This window comes from Antedon mediterranea, chromosome 1 (genome assembly GCF_964355755.1).
Source record: "Antedon mediterranea chromosome 1, ecAntMedi1.1, whole genome shotgun sequence".
NCBI lineage: Eukaryota > Metazoa > Echinodermata > Crinoidea > Comatulida > Antedonidae > Antedon > Antedon mediterranea.
Window position 1 is genome coordinate 19,498,196 of NC_092670.1, and position 19,793 is coordinate 19,517,988.

Consider the following 19,793-nt stretch of genomic DNA (forward strand, 5'->3'; position numbering starts at 1 on the left):
TAAATAAGAAAAAAAATGTTAAAATGCTTTGCTATAAAAAAAATGGTTTTATTTATATTTAATTATAATATATATAAATAAATACAATTTAATAAATGATGTATAATGTATCATGAATTCTCACTGATTTTCTTCTTCAGGATTTGACAGTTCACTACTGGTTTTATTACTCCATTACTAGGCTCCTAATTGTTGGAAGAATTACCATGTTAAATATTCTCAAATTTTTACCATTACCAAAATCATTGGAAAATCGGGAACCCCTGCTTAACTCTTACTGCTTTGATAAAATGCAGTAGAACCCTTATTATTCTACGAGACTCAACAATGTGTATGGCCATGGGGTTATACAATAGTCCTCCATGGAATGGCCGTAGTCGTGTTATTTTTTGCCTCTTTTAATTAAATAAATTATTTTTAAGGGAAAGTGGCAATCCCCAAGGAGTGGTTCTACTGTATATAATATTACATACGTTTTATTAGAAAGCTTATAATAGGATTTTGATGGATTAAAAGTTATATTGACGTATTTGTCAACCTTGATTGTACAAGTTGGGTGCAGCTTGCTTTCCGTTCTGTGCCAGAAATAATGTGTCCGGGATACGCTCAGTCTCAGTTATTTTCAAATGAACGCTGAGAATTAGGCCAGCCGGACAAATCAATATTGAAATTGGAGGTTCAATAGCCTTATTGCTACGGTAAGAACTTTTTTTATAAAATAGTTTAATATACGTTTAAACTTTTTTAAATGTTCTCGAAGAAATTAAGGGGATCTCCCTAACGCAATTGTTTAGCCGCAGATTACATGACAGTTTGATAGCATTTTAGGCCTATATGTTTATTTAGTCTATATGGGTCTATATTATTTTCCAGAAATCAATTTATGTTTTATTGAATGATTGATTATTTATATTTTCATATTGTTAGAATCGGTTTGGAACATCTTCTCGAAGATAATATAGGTATAATACACTATGACGAATTCCACATTTGATTCGTCGCTATGCACGCTACCCAGTATCACCGACACACCGATGGTACATCACAAACATTTGCTAAGGTTCTATATCATTAGCCTAATCTTACTATGCGTTCTCATTCTCATTGGGAACTGTATCATCATCTGGAGTTTCATTCGCGTGAAGAAGTTACGCGACAGGAAATACGTCCTTATTGGAAGTCTGTGTCTTTCGGACTTTTGTGTCGGCATTCTACTCCCAATTCAAATATTAGCCCCTCCGTCTTTCATGGACGCTATTGGTCTTTCTCTATCTATAATTTCTGTTTTGACTAATTTGGCGATTGCGATTGAGCGCTTCTACATACTAGTCTTGATGAATATGGACATGAGTCGAACGGCTGCTACCGGGAAGCAACTGATTATAATCTGTGTTGTGATGTGGTTGACGGTATTAGTGGCAATCGTGCCATGGACGGCACAGCCATACGCATATATATTAATTCTGTACAGCTTCGCTCCATTGAGTGTTATCGTTGTCATGACCGGGGTTAGTGTTCTGTACGCTAGTATCTTCTACACGATGCATAAAATTGACAAAAAGAAACAGAGTAAGCTTGGCAAGAAAGACTTCCGTCGCACACGACTTGTTGTAGAAGCGTATGCCGTCATCGTGATCATGTTTGCCGTCTGCTGGCTGCCATGGTGCGTGTCAGCTCTTTACACCGGGTTCACCACTTACTTCAGCCCTGACAAGTCAAAACGGGAAGTGTGTTACGTTGCATCAATAGCTTCCATTTTCCTGTTCAGCATTGGTCTTCTGAATTCGGCAATCAACCCATTAATTTATTGGCTAAAACTTCAAGATTTCAAACACGCCATTAACTCTCTGCCAGTCTTTAAGTACGTGAACTTTGCAGGTTGTCAAAATACATCTGAATCGGAAAAGGTTCCGTGCTCACAATAATAACACTTTTTATATACATATAAATATAATGTTGACATTTATTATACGTTCTTACTTTTTCGAATAATTTGATTAGAAAAAAAATAAAAATAATATTATTAACACTTATTAGTTTTTTTGTTTATTACTACTTAATAGGCCTAATGGTCACACACTTAAATTTTATTTTGTTTGTAATGAAATATAAATAAAGATATGTAAATGAATTGCATAACGATCAGATTATTAAAATATTCATTTTATGCTATACTATATTCGTACGTTGCTTTATAAAAAGAAATTAAACAATGATGACAATATTAATGGTCTTAGTGATGATGTTCATAGTTGCCATAAATGATGATGCAGATAACATGTATGATGATGATGATAATGATGATGATAATGATGAAGATGTTGATGATGATGATAAGATGATTGACAATATTGAAAACCTGAATGGTAGTTTTGAAAATATGCAGACGTGTATCTCAATGACTTGCGATAGTCAGTTAAGATGTACCTAATGCCAGCTGCATAAATGAATCCGATATGATAATGATATGATATGTGAATGATGTTGATAATGTGAATGGTAATGATAAAAAGTTGTTCTTTTTAATGAATTTTAATATTACGATATTACCAAAGCTCTGTCTACACTATCAAATTTATATGTGACAGAAAATTGATGGCCCAAATATGGCAGTGATATGCTTAAATATGGTATTGATATGACATCATCATGTCCATATATGGGAACAACAAACTTTTGTGTCACACACAAGTTTGGTAGTGTAGATAGAGCTTTATGATGGCGCAAACAATCATCCCGTGGTGCAGCACTCACTGCTTCCGTGGACTCGAATCTGTTTTGGCGCCATCATCTGCGCAAGCTTGTGGTTTGAACGCAGCCTAATGATCTGGAGATTCCACCTGAAAATTACTTAGCACAACCTACAATTAGGTCAGAAGGCAAACATCTGACCAATTACTTAGGTCTCTGACGCAAAACTAGTTTACATTAATTACTACACCAATCATCGTTATCCTGATAACATTAAAACATGCAATGTCTGTCCTGATTTTAAGTTTATTGTAACTGAATTATTAACCAAATTATTACTTTAAGTTGCGATGAATTATTCAAATAATAATGCAAATTCAATATCACCGAAAATTAATACCAGAAGTTCATTTACTTTTCTTGTAGCAACAAATTGACTAATGTTTGATTTGATTCAAATATGCTTTTAATAACTAATACAACATTAGCCTCTGTTATCGGTCCTTTTTATCTCTCCCTCTCCACCCCACCCCCTCCCAACAAATGGACGAGACCCATAATATTTAGAAGCTACTAAATACATTTCTGCAGTAAATAAGTTTCGTTTCGTTTTTATTTTCGTTTATTTCCCACTCTTCAAATGAATTTAAACAGTTTGAACATAAGCATACATTGTATATGGGTGGATGGAGGTCACAGTAAGTTATTGAACTTTAAGTTGTGGCCCCCGTATCAGTACAATAATAATATGAAATTTATGTTTAAAAATGAGGGTACATGAAATCAAGTAGGCCTACATATAAAATAAAATTGTAATTAATTAATTACGACAGTAAAAGTTAAGATGAACTGGACAGTTGTATGACGATATAATGATAAAACTAATAGGCCTAAGTCTCTACGGTAGGTTTATAATATCCTCCTGGATAATAAGCAAAACTAAGTTAATTTTTAAATTTCTCGTTGTTTTTTTACTTGAAAAAATAGAAATAAATGTTTTTATTTTAAATGATGACTATACAATATTATATATATATTTTTTTATTTTCTACGGATAAATTAGATAGTTTTTTTTTAGCTTATAATTTGCAAAATCACTGTTCGGAAGATTTTTTTTTTTTTCAAAAATCCAAAGTACACTAAACCACCTGACTAAACTATAATTTATAAACAAACGGAAAAATCAAACCAAAATGAATACAACGCACTTGACTATCTCTTTGTTTTAATCGTTCACCACACCTGAAAAATTAATCTCTTTCAACAAAGCGGACTTCCTAACTAGCCCTCATACATTAAGTATATTCAATGGCATGGTGTTGAATTAAAATTATTAAGACGAAATAGGTTATATGACTTCTTTTAAATGTATTGGCTGTCAGACAACGTTTACATTTTAATGTAGTTAAGATATTCAGTCGCTCCGGTTGCACTTTACCTTACACAGTACAGCGGAACAGACAACGATTGCTGCTTTATCGTAAGTATTTTTTAAAAACATTAAAAATTACTTTTTATCAAAACTAAGTTGTAAAGTATCTTCTCGGTTTAAACAGATCTGTCATTTTAGAGCGTATATTAATACATTTTATTTTATTTCATTTATTTTAATTTTATTTCAATCACATCTAAGAGCCGTATTAGGTGTAAGGGGCTCTCTTTTCTTGACTTTGTTAAAGAATAATGTGCAAAATTCTCAACCCATGCGAATTGGTCTCCTTTCTCTTTTTTATATAACAAATACTAATAATAAATTTGTATATAATATTAAGCATATAATGAGTAAAGCTTTTTAATGCGCTTCACATTAAAAGTAACACATTTTCAATAAGATAAAATTAGATGGAAATGGAATTTAAAAGGGCACAAATGACATCCCTGGAAACTATTGATTATTGAGAATGTGAATGTTTGGTTATATTTTAATCTATAAATTAGTAGAGAAAGGGAGGCTAATGGATGACCAAATCCGTCTTTAGTTATGTTTCGAATGATCTTTCTAGGCCTATTTGGGCATAATGAATATGACTGTTGGTATTTATTTCTCTTCTCTTTCTCTTGTTTTCAATTATCCCAAAACAAAAACAATTATACAAATGAGATGCTGTATAATATTCCTATGATACTGCTAATATTGTAGTATGTGAAGATACAATACTGCCAAATTAAAGTGTTTTTTAACCTAAGCCTATAAATTTATATTTGAAGAATAAATAAAAATCGCGCTGTGGGAAAAAAATTGTAATAGATTTTAATTAAAATAACTCGATTATTTTAACAATATTATGTTAATCTCGACCTTCTGTCTTAAAAACCGTCTTTCCTTAAGTCGGTAAAACTTTGAATTTAATCTTCTTTAATCTTACCTGCCTGCATTTTTGTATTATTCGTTTTAGTTTGCATTTCTCGTCACTAAACCACACTACACAGACGGTAAGTCTACTTGATTATTGTTTTTTGCCTTCGTTACTTGTTGTTTTATGCTAATTACTTCCTCATTTACATACAACCTATCCTATTGGTATATACATACTCTATTCGTTGTTTTCTGTTCTGATGATGAGAATAGTTTCTCGAAACATCTCAAGACATTTTAAAGCAGTTTGCCTATTTATCTAATGCCTCACAATCGTTATTTTAACTCGAAAGTTCGGTGGAATCATTCATAATTAATTACTTATATATTCCTTAATTGATATGTAGTATATTTTATTCAAGTAGTAGTAAATACTATTCAATTTATTTATGATTTATAATAACGTTTCTTGACAGTATGCCTAACGGCCGTATAAACACAAAATACTTTTTAACAAGTGTGTGGCTTTAGCTACCTACGTACCTGTAATACAATAAATATCTTTCTTAAATATCGTAGATTCAAATAAACCGATAAGCAGATATGAATTCTACGAACATGACATTCGATCCGTCAACATGCAAGATGCCAAGCATGGTAGAAACTCCTCTAGTCTACAACACAACCCTTCTTTCCTTTTACATTTTAACGCTGATCGTTCTTTGTACGTTGATAATTATCGGCAACAGCATCATAATGTGGTCGTTCATCAGGTTTAAGAAACTACGCGATAAAAAATACGTCCTAATCGGAAGTCTTTGTCTCACTGATTTCTTAACTGGAGTGATTCTACCGATCCAGATATTAGCTCCACCAAGTTTTATTGACGCTGTTAGTGTTTCTCTTTGTATAATATCGGTCTTCACCATCCTGGCGATCGCTGTTGAGAGGTTCTATATACTAGTTGTCATGAATGTGGATATGAGTCGTACTGCTGCTACAAGAAAACAGCTGTTTATATTTTGCGTTGTAATGTGGGTGACGGTGTTTTTAGCTGTCGTGCCTTGGACTATGTATCCATACAAATACATCGTCCTTATTTACAGTTTTGCTCCGCTGAGTGTTATTGTGGTAATGATCGGAGTCTGCATTCTGTATACTTGTATTTTCTACACAATGAACAAATTAGACAAAGAGAAAGAAAGTAAACTTGGCAGTAGACGCATCAACCGAACAAAACTCGTCATCCAAGCTTACACCGTCATTGTCATTACATTTGCCGTCTGCTGGTTGCCATGGTGCATTGAAGCACTGAGAATTGCGTCTAATACCTATTTAAGCAGTGATCCAAAAGATCGAGAGATTTGCTATACGGCTACAATTCCCGCCATTTTCTTCCTGAACATTGGACTTCTTAATTCCGCCATTAACCCACTTATTTACTGGCTGAAGCTTCCTGATTTTCATGAAGCTATTAATAAGTTGCCGATATTCAAGTGTTGTACATGCAGTTTCTGTCAGAAAAGATCTCAACTCAACAGAAGCGATACCAACTCTTTCACCAGCGGCACTTACAGGCAGAACACTGTCGCTCTACAGATTAACGAAATAAAAAGTTAAATCAAACAATTATCAATCACTTCAACTAAAGCACTGTAATATCAAGAAGTTACTTTGTCAAAACTAACAATTAAAATTTTTTATTTAAAGTAATTAACTTCAAGTTAACTAAGATAACAATAAGTAAAATGTTTATTTTTCGATCAATCAAAACTACTTCATTCTCTTGCTTCTTTCTTTCCTGAACATCCGTCAAGTTGTGTGAAAAGTACGTTGCATTTTCTAATTTGAATCTACGGTATAACTGGTACTTTATGCATAATGTCGTAATTGTTATTCCGGCCACCAAGTCTGTCCTTTTCCATCGATTCTGAAAAAGAGCTGATTTATAGTAACATAATCTTTTGGTTATGTTATGCCCCCATACCGGTACTGGTTTTCGTAAATCATTCTAGACTCGGCCAATTATTGCTTTTACTAATAGTGTATATTAAATAGGAGTAATCATACTAATTATGTAGGCATATTTATTGAATATCTTGTTTTAATTACCATAGATCCTAGTAGCAGATATGAATTCTACGAACATCACAACATTCGATCCATCAACATGCAAGATGCCAAGCATCGTAGAAACTCCTCTAGTCTACAACACAACCCTTCTTTCCTTTTACATCTTTACGCTGATCGTTCTTTGTACGTTGATCATTTTCGGCAACAGCATCATAATGTGGTCGTTCATCAGGTTTAAGAAACTACGCGATAAAAAATACGTCCTAATTGGAAGTCTTTGTCTGACGGATTTCTTAACTGGAGTGATTCTACCGATCCAGATCTTAGCTCCACCAAGTTTTATTGACGGTATTGGAGTTTCTCTTGCCATAATATCGGTCTTCACCATCTTGGCGATCGCTGTTGAGAGGTTCTATATACTAGTTGTCATGAATGTGGATATGAGTCGTACTGCTGCTACAAGAAAACAGCTGTTTATATTTTGCGTTGTAATGTGGGTGACGGTGTTTTTAGCTGTCGTGCCTTGGACTATGTATCCATACAAATACATCGTCCTTATTTACAGTTTTGCTCCGCTGAGTGTTATTGTGGTAATGATCGGAGTCTGCATTCTGTATACTTGTATTTTCTACACAATGAACAAAATAGACAAAGAGAAAGAAAATAGACTTGGTAGACGACGCATCAACCGAACAAAACTCGTCATCCAAGCTTACGCCGTTATCGTCGTCATGTTTGCCGTCTGCTGGTTGCCATGGTGCATCGAAGCACTGATAATTGCGTCTAAAACGTACCTAAGTAGGAATCCAAAAGATCGCGAAATTTGCTATACCGCTACAATTCCCGCCATTTTCTTCCTGAACATTGGACTTCTTAATTCCGCCATTAACCCACTTATTTACTGGCTGAAGCTTCCTGATTTTCACGAAGCTATTAATAGATTGCCGATATTTAAGTGTTGTGCGTGCGGTTTCTGTCAGAAAAAACCTGAACTAAACAGAAGCGATACCAACTCTTTCGCCAGCAGCAGTTTTATGAGTAAAACTGTTGCTCTACAGATTAACGAAATCAAAAGCTAAACTGGTTTTCAATCAGTTTCACATTCCTTTTTTCCAAACTAACTTTTTTCAATAACTTCAATAATCAACCTTAACAAGTTTTTACCAATTACACCGTACGTACTAAAGCTTGGTTCTTCTCACTATGACGCACAACGCCCATCGCTTGCGATTGATGGAATTACTTGCGTTGTGCTTACGTCACCCTTGCGTGGCGCCACTGTGGGAAATAAACTTTAGGTCAAGCAAGTAATTACAAATTTCTCAATTATAAGATATCGATTTAGAGCATTGAATAGAACCAAAGTTCTATCATTAAATAATCTTAGAAGATAGGCGATATTTATCTATGAAATAATGAGTTTTTCTATGGAATAGTTGGTCTAAATAGGTAGATACAATAGAATAAAATTATGCAAGCAGGATGGAGAAATATGACAAATAGAATATTATATGTTATAAATTAAGAAATAAGGAAGAAAAGAATGAAATTATAAAAGAAAACGAAGATTACTATACGAAATAGAAGTTTGTTAATTAGACCCGAATGTTGGTTAAGTTATAAATTATTGCATTAATATGAAGATAAAATTAATATTTTCACGATGAGGCACTGCTCAATCATAACATAAGGTACTTTCTTATGATAATTAACGGTTAGGAATATTGTTGTACGGAGGAAATATATATTTCCGCCATGTGAAACCATAAAGGAATTTCATTTTCTTATTACATAAAAGTGAGAGAAACACTATATTATATTTTTGTACTTCATCATACCATTTAAAGATATTGTTCCCATGAAAAAACACATTTTTTAAAATGTTTTTGTTCAATATGTCTTTTAATGTCACATATAATTGACTGGAAGTCTGGGCTTTTGGTTTGGTATTTTGTCGTTTTACAAGCTAAAACGCAATTTTTTCCAAAGAAGTCATTAACTGCGAAATTCAAAGTATTGTTATTTTTATTAATCTTCATTTGTCATGGGACAATACATCTTTAATTGGTAAAATATTTAACAATGCGGCACAGGCACGATTGCCTCCAATCAAAGACCAACTTTACGCATTCTCTCGCATTATAATATAACCTAACCTGACAGTAACTAATAATGTGGTCTTCAATTGGAGGCATATCTGTATTATTTCAATATCATTTTTTATCTCATAAACTTAATAGTTAAGGAATATACTTAAATTAAGATTAAAATTACTAACTATATTACTCAGATAATGTCTGCTCAGAGGAGAAATATAACATTTGAGATCCTCTGAGGGAGTTATATTTTTATAGATTAGAAGGATTATATTGTCCACTCAGAGAGAAAATATAATCTCAAATCTATATTACACTGATGTAAAAGGCAATATCTGTTATATTATATAGCCAAAATTGATGCAAATAATTAGTTACAGCTATAGTAGTTACAATGTAAATACGGCAACTGCATAAGGGCTAATTATTCATTTCTGGTCACTCCATTGTACCAAATGTTTTGGTATACTTAACCTACACTCAAAATTTCAGTCAAATGTCATGTGTTTGTGACCAATAGTTATTTAAATACGATATAATACCCATGTCAATTTAATAAAGCCATTTATATTACCCAGTAGGGCAATATAACGTTTTTGATCAAGTAGTTAATTGATGGTATTTATAGGCTATTTAATACTGTATTTTCAATGTAATAAGATTTAATTGTAGATAAAGTAGTTTCAACTCATAAAAGATAAGTACTGGTATTTTTAGAAACCACTTTATGATATTACATTAACGGTTAGTAGTTTAAACTCGTTTGCTAAACAATTAGTAATAAAGAGACAATAAAAGACATAATAGACACTGGACAGTGCATTAGTCGTGATTGTTGTATAGGCAAACAATTTATAACATCAGTTGATATTGAGTGGATGTTTTGTTTTCGATTGATGACAATAAAACCAGAACGTTTATTTCGTTTGTACACATTATTACGAATACTCTAAAACATTGAGAAAATTGCCTTTGTGTGTATAGGCACTGAGACTAAGCTGCTTTGAAACACAATGTAATTATAATGTACATACTTATTTTCATTAGGACACAAAACGATAATCATTTCATCCAAAGGACAATAACAATTTGTTTTTATTTGTTTATAGTCATAATACTGACGATACTAATAAGTTAACACAAATAGAACTCAATCGATAGACTTAAAGCTTGTTTTCCACCAGGAAAATTGCTCGCGTAAATTAAAAAGAGTTATTTAATATGCGCATGCGTATTGATGTTTTAATCTACTTTTTGTGACGTGAAGAAATGCGCAGCCAATCATATTAACTCATGAATTTTCGATTCGCGCGAATATTCTCTAATGGAAAAGCGGCTTAAACACTACTTAGTAGCTGAATGGTTCGGTCGATTTTGTATTGCAAACATGTAATGAATTGGACAAGGTTAAAAGTATAGAGATAAAGTACAAGATAAAAACAACAAAATACTGTCTAAAGGTCTGTCTACACTATCAAACTTTATTTGACAAAAAAATGCAATGTGCCTATACATAGACATGATGATGTCATATCACTACCATATTTGGGAATATCGCTACCATTATTTGGGCACATCACACTTATTTTGTCAAACTAGTTTGATAGTGTAGACAGAGCTTTATAATAATCAAACATACATATGACTACGAAAGCCTATTAGGGCCAACAAAAAAATAATATTGCTTTCACAAATTCGAAATAACGAATTATTAATTCGTTTTTTCGAATTATTAATTCGTTATTTCGAATTTATTTAAGTAATTTGAAATTTCGAATTAATAATTCGAAATTTCGAATTATTAATTCGAAATTTCGAATTATTTATTTCGTTATTTCAAATTATTAATTCGAAATTTCGAATTATTAATTCGAAATTTCGAATTATTAATTCGAAATTTCGAATTAGTAATTCGTTATTTCGAATTCATAATTCGAAATTTCGAATTAGTAATTCGTTATTTCGAATTAATAATTCGAAATTTCGAATTAGTAATTCGTTAAATTTCGAATTAATAATTCGAAATTTCGAATTAGTAATTCGTTATTTCGAATTAATAATTCGAAATTTCAAATTAGTAATTCGAAATTTCAAATTAGTAATTCGTTAATTCAAATTTTTAATTCGTTATTTCGAATTAATAATTCGACCTCTGCCCTTTCTAATGACATCCCAACCATCCCGGATGACTTTAGCTAATGCAATCTGGTCATCATGCGTCCTGAAAACCATTGGATTAGATTATATTTCAATCGTAGCTTAAATTATCAAGAGATTATTGAAATGTTAGCAGAAGATCATGATATTTTGATAAGTAAACGGACATTAAAGCGAAGGCTGAAAAAAATGTGCCTTAGTCGAAGAAAATGGCATTCTGACGAACTGGAAGCCAATTACAGACGTCAAGGATGCTACATGGGTACAGGTGGATGCACATTCGTTGCACACAAAATGGGTTAAACATAGATAAAGAGACGGTCAGAATAATTTTAAACCTTCTTGACCCAGAGGGTGTCGAAGCAAGAAGGAGACGACGACTACACAGAAGAATTTATCATGTACCTGGCCCAAACTATATCTGGAATATCGAGTCGTACGGCAAACTTAAGCCATACGGCATTTGTATAAATGACGGATTCTCTAGACACATAATATGGCTAGTCCCAAAGTTATAGCCTGCTATTACGTAAATTTTGTTCGCCAAAAAATATGGGTTGTCCCGGGGGTTGTCCAAAGTCTATTAGAACAGATTTCGGAACTGAAAATTCTATTGTTGGTCCAATGCAACAATTTCTTTGTAATGAGAACAGCAGTTTTATACAAGGAACAAGTCAGCATAATCAACGAATTGAGAGTTGTTGGGGCATTCTCAGAAAATTATTATTAATATCGTATTTAACTAAAGTGTCCGCCAGAGTAAGATTAAGGGCGTCTTTACATACATTTGTTTTTAAATTTATATGGATCAATTTTAAATATAGTGTAATATAATTGGAGACGTTTTAGACTGATGAGCCCGGTATTGAGACTTTACTCGCTTGGTTGCAATTGAGTTCGTATATTACGATACGATACGATAAATACTACTACAGGGTATCAGTCGATCGGTGATGATAGATGATGATGTTGTGAATGAGGTGTGTCAGCTCTGTAGGTGTGCCTATGATGAAGTGGCTCAGTGAGGTGTCTCTGGGCTCTGTTGAGACTGGGGGTATATCGGCTTCTGTTCATTGCATATGTCATCATTATATCGTCTTTGAGCTTAGATATAAAATTGGTCCTAGTTGATCCACGATCTAGGTACAGGCAAGACAAAGTAGTTTTTGTATATCTCAATGATGGATATCGTTGTCAATTCTCTACTTAAAAACTGTCATTCTTGAATTGTTTTACGATGGGAAAGTTCTCTAAGGTTAGATAAACTGTTACTTTAGAGAGCTAATTGGTTACAAGTAGTATTCATGAAAAACATCTGGTCAGTTTCTTACTGGACTTTTGTGGGGCAAATTTTTGAACTCAGTTGGTGTGTGGTAACGTTAAATATTGGAATTGTATATAACTCTGATACATTACAATAGCAACAAGTCGTTGCAGCTTAGCCGTTGATTTCATCGATCATAACGAGTTTATGGGATTACGATATTCTGTCAATGAAAATAATATGATACATTTAATATTTAAAATACTGCCATGGACTGACAGATTATGTCTTGCACCAGTTATTTAAAAATATTATAGAGGAATGCAACTATAGCTCTATAACATGTTGATAACACAATATACGCATATGGCAATATTATCGCATAATAATTGTATTTTAAAAAAGGTGATATTTTGGCCATTTTCAAAAAAATTCCTGTAGGCCTACTATAGAACACGGATTCTTTTTTCAAACAAATGGTATACAAAACGTACAATACTCAGGGGCGGATTCAATTTACGTCCGAGACGCTAAATGACAAATGTTGTTGGAAATTGAAATCTTATAGCCGGGAAATTTTACCTTCCTCTTTTTTGTTTGCTTCTCAGTTGAAATGAACATGTCATATTGAGAAACATTACCTCTGCTCCCTCTCCCCTTCTATTTTAAATTCTTTGACCCGCCCCCTCATGGACTTGCCAAATGGCAGATGACAAGGTAGTAGACCCGCCCTTGATACTGTATTGATATTCGAATCAATATGACAATATTTTCTTAACTTTCAACTTTATTGTCAAACATAAGAGTGTAAACATTCTAAATTAATGACAAGGGATGATAGATTAGCCAACAATGAATATAAAGAGGGGTGGGGGTGTCAACCTTAATGTGAGTTTGTGAAATTTTGATTCGCCGACCGTTTCAATTTCAATTTCAATTTCAATTTGTTTTATTGAAAAAAGAAGGGGGAACGACAGCATCCCCCCCCCCCCCCGCCACCCAACCCACCGGATACGCCCCTAGATGATAAAGTACGGTATAGTTTAAACAAACAAAAACTAATCACAGACCATCTAAGTAAAAACAAAACAGTTTAAATCAAGAATTGTACAATAGTTGAAAATTGAAGATTTAGTATAGTAAAACGAACAATATACGTACTGATGTTATTTTATTATTATATAATTACAAATCGCATCTATTTCATTACAAGAAGTGATCAACTCATAAGTTTAGAGTGATTCCATGAGTGTCATTTTTTGGAATGTAAACATAGGCATATGATGGATTAGAGCATGTGGAAAATGAAGACAAGGAAATAAGGGACATGATATAAACCACGAGGAATGTAAATATGGAATGGAAGGGAAACCATGAATCATGCCCAAAAAAGTGCCGGGTTGATAAAAACCAATTCACTGTCTTATTTGATTGATGTTAGGTTTACATCATTTTCCGACAATTTGATTGGTTAAGCAATTACTTATTAAAACTATAAATACGTAAGATTAATTTCCATCACCATTGCTGCTTCATACAAACTTACAAAATAAATAGTTTGTTTTATCCTACGGTTCCAGTGAAATTCCAGCATATTTTATATTTCAGTAAGTACGTTTTATCTTTTGTTTTTGTTGAACTCAACTCAATCATCGAAAATGAATTAACATATTATTTTAGTTGAATGTTTAAAGTTTTAGGCTTCGCTGTAGGACTATGGCAAATAGTCAGCAATTAATAACTGTATGACCAGTTTTAACATTAACTTTAATAGAAAGAATATATGTATACATATTTATCCTTCAAAATAAATATTACTTTGATTAATTTTACGTATTTAAATGAATTAGTCTTAATAATTTCATTCGATAATATCAATTCCAATACTATAATATTATTCGTAATTTAGCACAACTCAACGTCAACCATGTGCGTGCATACCGATATTAAGTTAGGCCTATATTTCTTTTATCATAATAAAACTTAGTTAGTTAGTTATAGTATCGAAACCTTATGTAAGTTATGTCCCATTTCAATGAAGGATATTAAATGAGTGCAAATGGGGCACATATCAATTGTATTCCGTAAATAAGCGACACGCGCGTTGTGCATCCCGAAACGCGACCTTGTTTAAAATCACTGTTTTTAAACGGTTTTTTAAATTATCTCCACTAATAATTGTCGGATTATAAATAACTAGGCATGAAAGCTTCATATTATTTCATACATCGCATCACGTAAATGTGTGTTATCTCGTCGGAAATCAAGTTTTTATTTGACAGATTTGCTACATTTGACAGTGTCATTTCATAACTGTTAGAAGTATAAGTAATTGGGAAACAATACATATAAAACAAAACGTGAATTTAATTGCAAAAACAATCAAGTGTTATGGTAAATTCAGGGTGTCTCGAAAACAGAGACCCCCCACTAAAACTTCTTGATATTACGTTATATAGGGGGGTATCTGTTTTAGAGATTTTCTCGATTGTTTTCGAAATTTTCTGGAAAACAGATACCCCTTAAATAATGTAATATCGAGAAGTTTTTTTTTTTGGTGGGGGTGGGGGGTCTCTGTTTTTAAAATCTCCAAAACAGAGACCCGGGTTTCTGATCTTTGTTTTCGAGGTCTCTGTTTTGAGCACCCAGTAAATTTCAATAGCGAAGGCACATCCCTGTGTATTCCGTTTTTTGACTGGAGAGTACACACATTACGGCTAGCTATTAACATTAACACTTAATCATACCTTAATTTAATCTGAATAAGTTTTTAAAAAATAGAATACATTAATGTTATATTACTAACCAATAACTGTACTTTTATACTAGGCTAAAGTCGCTATAGCTATACACTTGAATTACCCCATGATAATATAGTGGGGAAGCCTCCAACTTTTACGCAAAAAAGTAGCCATTCGCTTACCAAAGTCTGTTTGTGCAATCATTAGGGCTTAATTCGGTTGGCGGTACAAGAAGCTCTACTGGGGAATAAAACCATAGGCCCTACATTAAATTCACGAAAGATACGGCGATGGATAAGTTATATGAATACATGGAGGAACGAGGAATTGAAGAGGAGTACATACAGAGAATGAGGGATGAAAAGGTAAAAAAAAACAATGTCTATGATGCTTAAATCATGGGAATACTAAATATTATACTGTAATTATATTTGTCATTAAATATTGTATCCTCTATAAGATTAATATAGGCCTATAGTCCTATTCTGCATCTTTGTTGTATGAGGTTGAAACGTTCACACGACGCCCAGTTGCGAATCCAGGGAGAGGGGGAATGTTTAGGGTTTTTGTGAACCCCCTAATAAGCGGCGTAAAAAGGGGGTTTGTACTGTGAAATCTGTAATTTTCCCAAATATTGAAGTTTTTCACCCAATAAAAGGCAAACGTACATCAAATTCAAATTTTGTTTCCATAAACTGTTTCCCTTATAGTTGTAGTGTTTATCTAATCAATATTAAAATTGATATAATATGTACATATACATGATTTATCCTAATCTGTTAAGAAAATTCATAATTTAACGTAGCACATACGGGTCGCTTGCATGCCACGATGTTTTACACAGTACGCACACATTTTAAAAGGTTTAATGTTTAGATCAATCATTGGTATGCCTAATCAAATATATTGAAACGTTCACTCGACCCCTTAATGTGACTATGTAATGCATGATGTTAATCAACTTTTGTTTTTGCAGATTGATTCAGTAGTTATAGTAGCCATGACTGACGAAGACCTTTCGAAATTTATTCCTCTCCTTGGGGACAGAATTGCTGTACGCGAATTTTGCAAAGACAAAAGACGCAAAGGTAAAAGTAAAAAAGAAACAGTTCTACAAAAACTCAAACAAAAATTGAACAAGAGAAGGGACGATGAAGAGGACGTGGAAGAGGACGGAAATCTTTGGGATACGCGCTCAAGCACGCTGTTAGGGAACAAAAATGCCCAAAAAACAAATCGGAAAATCGATATAGGGTGGTTGGACTACGACGCTGAATCAAAATGCTTCAAACAAGTTCGCAAACAAAAAGGAGGAGGAACAAGACAGCTAATAGTGCCAAAGTCCACAAATTATAATGAACTGTTAGAAATTGCCACTAACTTGTTTTTTAAGGATGGACTGTCATTTAAAGGAAAGCTAAGCGAATTCAACTGCAAGCTATGTGATTTTCGACAACATCCCTTGAAAAAAGACATGAGCGTTGGGGAGCTGTATGCTGAATGCAAAATGGCAGTTCTAAGGTTCTACCTTCAAACCACTCCAGTTGGCAGAAAAGATGAAGCCGTAAAACGAAAGAGAAGTGGCGAGTCATCTGATGACGACGACGGGGATAATGATGTACCGTTGGTAGAAATAGACCATCCAACACGCCCACTTGTACAGCCCGACACACCAACCGTATCGTTTAAGGTAGGTAATATTTAAAATTGTAATTGGAACCCATAAGTTATACATTGTATAATTGTGGTACAACTCAATGATATACTAGTGTGATTCATTTTTGTTAATTAACAGAAGACCGAGTCCATCTTTTCTGGTAGTAAATAACCTTGTTCAGAAAGGTGAAATAACTCATCGTGCACTTATAATACAATATTCATAAAGTAAACTCCAGCATTATAATGAATTGCTCCATTTACAGGTACCTGATAGACCTACTGACTCAATGATGAATTTAGCCTCGACAAGTCAATCGCATATGCCTTCAACATCCAGTCAATCGAAAAATGAGTGAGTTAAACTTATTATTCGAAATATGCCACAATGCTGTGTAAGGTGTGATTGACGAACAACGATTAAAATTTTCCGAACATTACCCGTGATCGTTTGTATGAGAAGTATTCTGTTATGCATATAAACTTTCTTTTAAGGATTTTTAATTTTAATTTTATTTTTGTTTACAGGTCGGCATATACATCATATGTGAATTTATGTTCAGACTCTGACGATACAGACGATGAAGAAGACTTACAACTACAACAAGCTATTAAAAATAGTTTAGTGGAATCCCAGGAAACAAGGTTTGTGTACCAAATGTTTCAGGAGACGCTTAAACAGGCCTGTAGCCAAGGGGGTTCATGGTTCGGTTTTGTGTCCAAACAACCCCCCCCCCCCCACACCTTCCACCACCCCACCCCCTGTTAAACCCTAAATTGGCTGAATGTTGTAGTCATTATACTACACCTACGTACGAGACTCGACTGATTAATTTGTGAATGATGGTAACTTGTCTGGTAACAAAACCCTACCCCCACCAAATGGTTTTAACAGTTCAAATAAGACATTAATGATTTATCGTCAACACTAACGGTTGATAATATCATTTTAGGTGCGAAGATCAAGTAGATATAACAATTAAGGACATCCTCGCCAATTACCAGAGACATCATCAAGTTGATGAATATCAGAAGGTTATTTGCCACAGAAAACGGTTTTTACGTTCGATCCTATACGCGTACGGGCAAGATGGTTTTAACTGCCGAAAAAAGGTACAATGCGAATTTGTTGGAGAAGAAGCTATGGATACCGGAGGACCTACAAGAGAAATGTTCAGGTTTGGACCTTTATTGGACACATTACTGATATCTATGTGCATGCTCAACTAAACATTGTCTTATATTGTTAGTACTTGGTGATTATTCTTGCAATGTACTATAGTGCTATTTGTATAATTTTTTTTATAAAACTCCCTATAATTAACACTATATACAGTGGCGTAACAGGCGGGGGCGGGTTCCAGATACGGCGGGTTCTAGATACCCCCTGACGGATGTTGAACCGTGCGAAACAAGCCTTCGCACTTGGCTGGGGTACTGGCCAGAATGCAATTGTAGACAAAAAATCTAGTTAATGACAAAGGCGTATCCCTCATACTTTTTGGTTTGGACGTTGTTGGTTACTTTTTGTATTTTTTTGTATCTTTGGTTTCGTATGCCCAGTGTATACGCACGTATGTATGTATGTGTGTATTTTATTGTTACAGTAACATTTTGAGCAATATTTATTTTAAACAATGTATACTGGTTGCGCTTTTCTGATAATTCTTATTGTGCACTTTGATTTATATAGACTACTAATGAAAGCAGTTTGCGAACAGTTGGGAGTGCTGGAAGGAGAAGTGGGGAAACAAAATTTTACCCATAACATAGAGCTATTAGAGCAACGCAAATATGCTATGGCTGGTAGTTTCGTTGCATGGAGTCTATTGCATGGAGGTCCGGGCTTACCAACTTTGCAACCAGAGCTTTTCAAGCTAATGTGTGGGTTAAAGTCAAATGGATTTTCGGACGTTAATAGTGTGTGTGACATAGATGTCCGAGGCAAGATAGCAAAGGCAAGTGATTTTCGTTTACCATTCTAACAACAAGGCATCAAATAACTTATGGGAATATGTGTTATGTTAAAATATTCTATACGTTACCTAACGGACTTTTTATTTATAACATTTTTAAATGGGACAAGAAATGTTATTAATTTAACTTTTACTATTAAAATAGCAAAAGTTAAATTAATACAATTTTTTTTTTACATTTTTTTAAACATAAATTTTGTTATTTACGGTCTGATTATTTTTTAAAACACGTAGGCCTACAGTAACCACAATCAACTTATTTAACCCAAACCTAATAGGCCTATAATGCACGCGGCAAAACGTGTAGACCTACATTGTCTTTTATCACACGTGTAGGCCTAATAGGCTTACGATGAATTTGTATTACATTTTTGTATATTTGTAAAGAATTTGATTACAGTATCTTTTTATCCAGATTGCAAATTGCCAAACGACGGATGAGTACCGTACTATTTCACATGAATTATCGGATTGGGCGGCAGATCAAGGAGTCATGACGTTGTATAACTCGGATTTCAATCAAAAACAACAAGTCGTGTCAAGTCTGTTAAAGCATTTTTTGTTTTACAGGTAACGTAACAGGCCTAATAATGATAATATATTTTAAGCACATGGTTATTCAGTGTTAGACGCGGGTAAACTAGATATAGATATGTATGTATGTAAACAATTAGTTACTAGCCCTTTTTAATCCAAGAAATAGTACGGTATCATTATGCATATTTCCTTAAGGAAAATCACAAGGGGTTAAGTCTAGTTCAGGACAGGAGAAACATTTTGGCATTAGGATTTAAAAGCATCGTGAAGGAAAATCCATCGAAATCCATCCAAATGAAATTCTCC

At 33.6% G+C, this 19,793-nt stretch overlaps 3 protein-coding genes and 1 long non-coding RNA gene across 5 annotated transcripts; all 4 read left to right on the forward strand.

Moving 5' to 3' along the window:
* Window positions 1-428: 428 nt before the first annotated feature.
* LOC140047690 (sphingosine 1-phosphate receptor 1-like) lies at window positions 429-2,135 on the forward strand. The gene is made up of 2 exons (XM_072092731.1): window positions 429-698; window positions 928-2,135. The coding sequence occupies exon 2, from the start codon at window positions 975-977 to the stop codon at window positions 1,923-1,925; it is 951 nt and encodes a 316-aa protein (XP_071948832.1). The 5' UTR covers window positions 429-698; window positions 928-974; the 3' UTR covers window positions 1,926-2,135.
* Window positions 2,136-4,040: 1,905 nt separating this feature from the next.
* On the forward strand, window positions 4,041-10,126 carry LOC140060792 (uncharacterized). 2 transcript variants are annotated; one of them, XR_011847370.1, is made up of 3 exons: window positions 4,041-4,171; window positions 5,088-5,124; window positions 7,105-10,126. It is a non-coding gene; the product is annotated as an uncharacterized lncRNA (long non-coding RNA). The 2 variants fall into 2 exon arrangements; XR_011847371.1 differs by lacking the exon at window positions 7,105-10,126 and adding an exon at window positions 5,567-5,679.
* A 5,335-nt stretch (window positions 10,127-15,461) lies between these two features.
* LOC140047699 (uncharacterized) lies at window positions 15,462-17,396 on the forward strand. The gene is made up of 3 exons (XM_072092739.1): window positions 15,462-15,683; window positions 16,295-17,008; window positions 17,241-17,396. Exons 1-3 carry the CDS (start codon window positions 15,609-15,611, stop codon window positions 17,331-17,333), a joined length of 882 nt encoding a protein of 293 aa, XP_071948840.1. The 5' UTR covers window positions 15,462-15,608; the 3' UTR covers window positions 17,334-17,396.
* On the forward strand, window positions 17,355-18,999 carry LOC140042652 (uncharacterized). The gene is made up of 4 exons (XM_072087715.1): window positions 17,355-17,374; window positions 17,503-17,619; window positions 17,928-18,152; window positions 18,668-18,999. The coding sequence occupies exons 1-4, from the start codon at window positions 17,355-17,357 to the stop codon at window positions 18,957-18,959; spliced, it is 654 nt and encodes a 217-aa protein (XP_071943816.1). The 3' UTR covers window positions 18,960-18,999.
* Window positions 19,000-19,793: the final 794 nt, after the last annotated feature.

Bases quoted from the DNA above. Each gene is read 5' to 3' on its own strand.
- LOC140047699 (XM_072092739.1), top strand. From the start codon at position 15,609: ATGGATAAGTTATATGAATACATGGAGGAACGAGGAATTGAAGAGGAG. The intron at 15,684-16,294 runs GTAAAAAAAAAC...TTGTTTTTGCAG, and splicing joins AGAGAATGAGGGATGAAAAG to ATTGATTCAGTAGTTATAGT. The intron at 17,009-17,240 runs GTAGGTAATATT...CTCCATTTACAG, and splicing joins CACCAACCGTATCGTTTAAG to GTACCTGATAGACCTACTGA.
- LOC140047690 (XM_072092731.1), top strand. From the start codon at position 975: ATGACGAATTCCACATTTGATTCGTCGCTATGCACGCTACCCAGTATC.
- LOC140042652 (XM_072087715.1), top strand. From the start codon at position 17,355: ATGCCACAATGCTGTGTAAG. The intron at 17,620-17,927 runs GTTTGTGTACCA...ATATCATTTTAG, and splicing joins GTGGAATCCCAGGAAACAAG to GTGCGAAGATCAAGTAGATA. The intron at 18,153-18,667 runs GTTTGGACCTTT...TGATTTATATAG, and splicing joins CCTACAAGAGAAATGTTCAG to ACTACTAATGAAAGCAGTTT.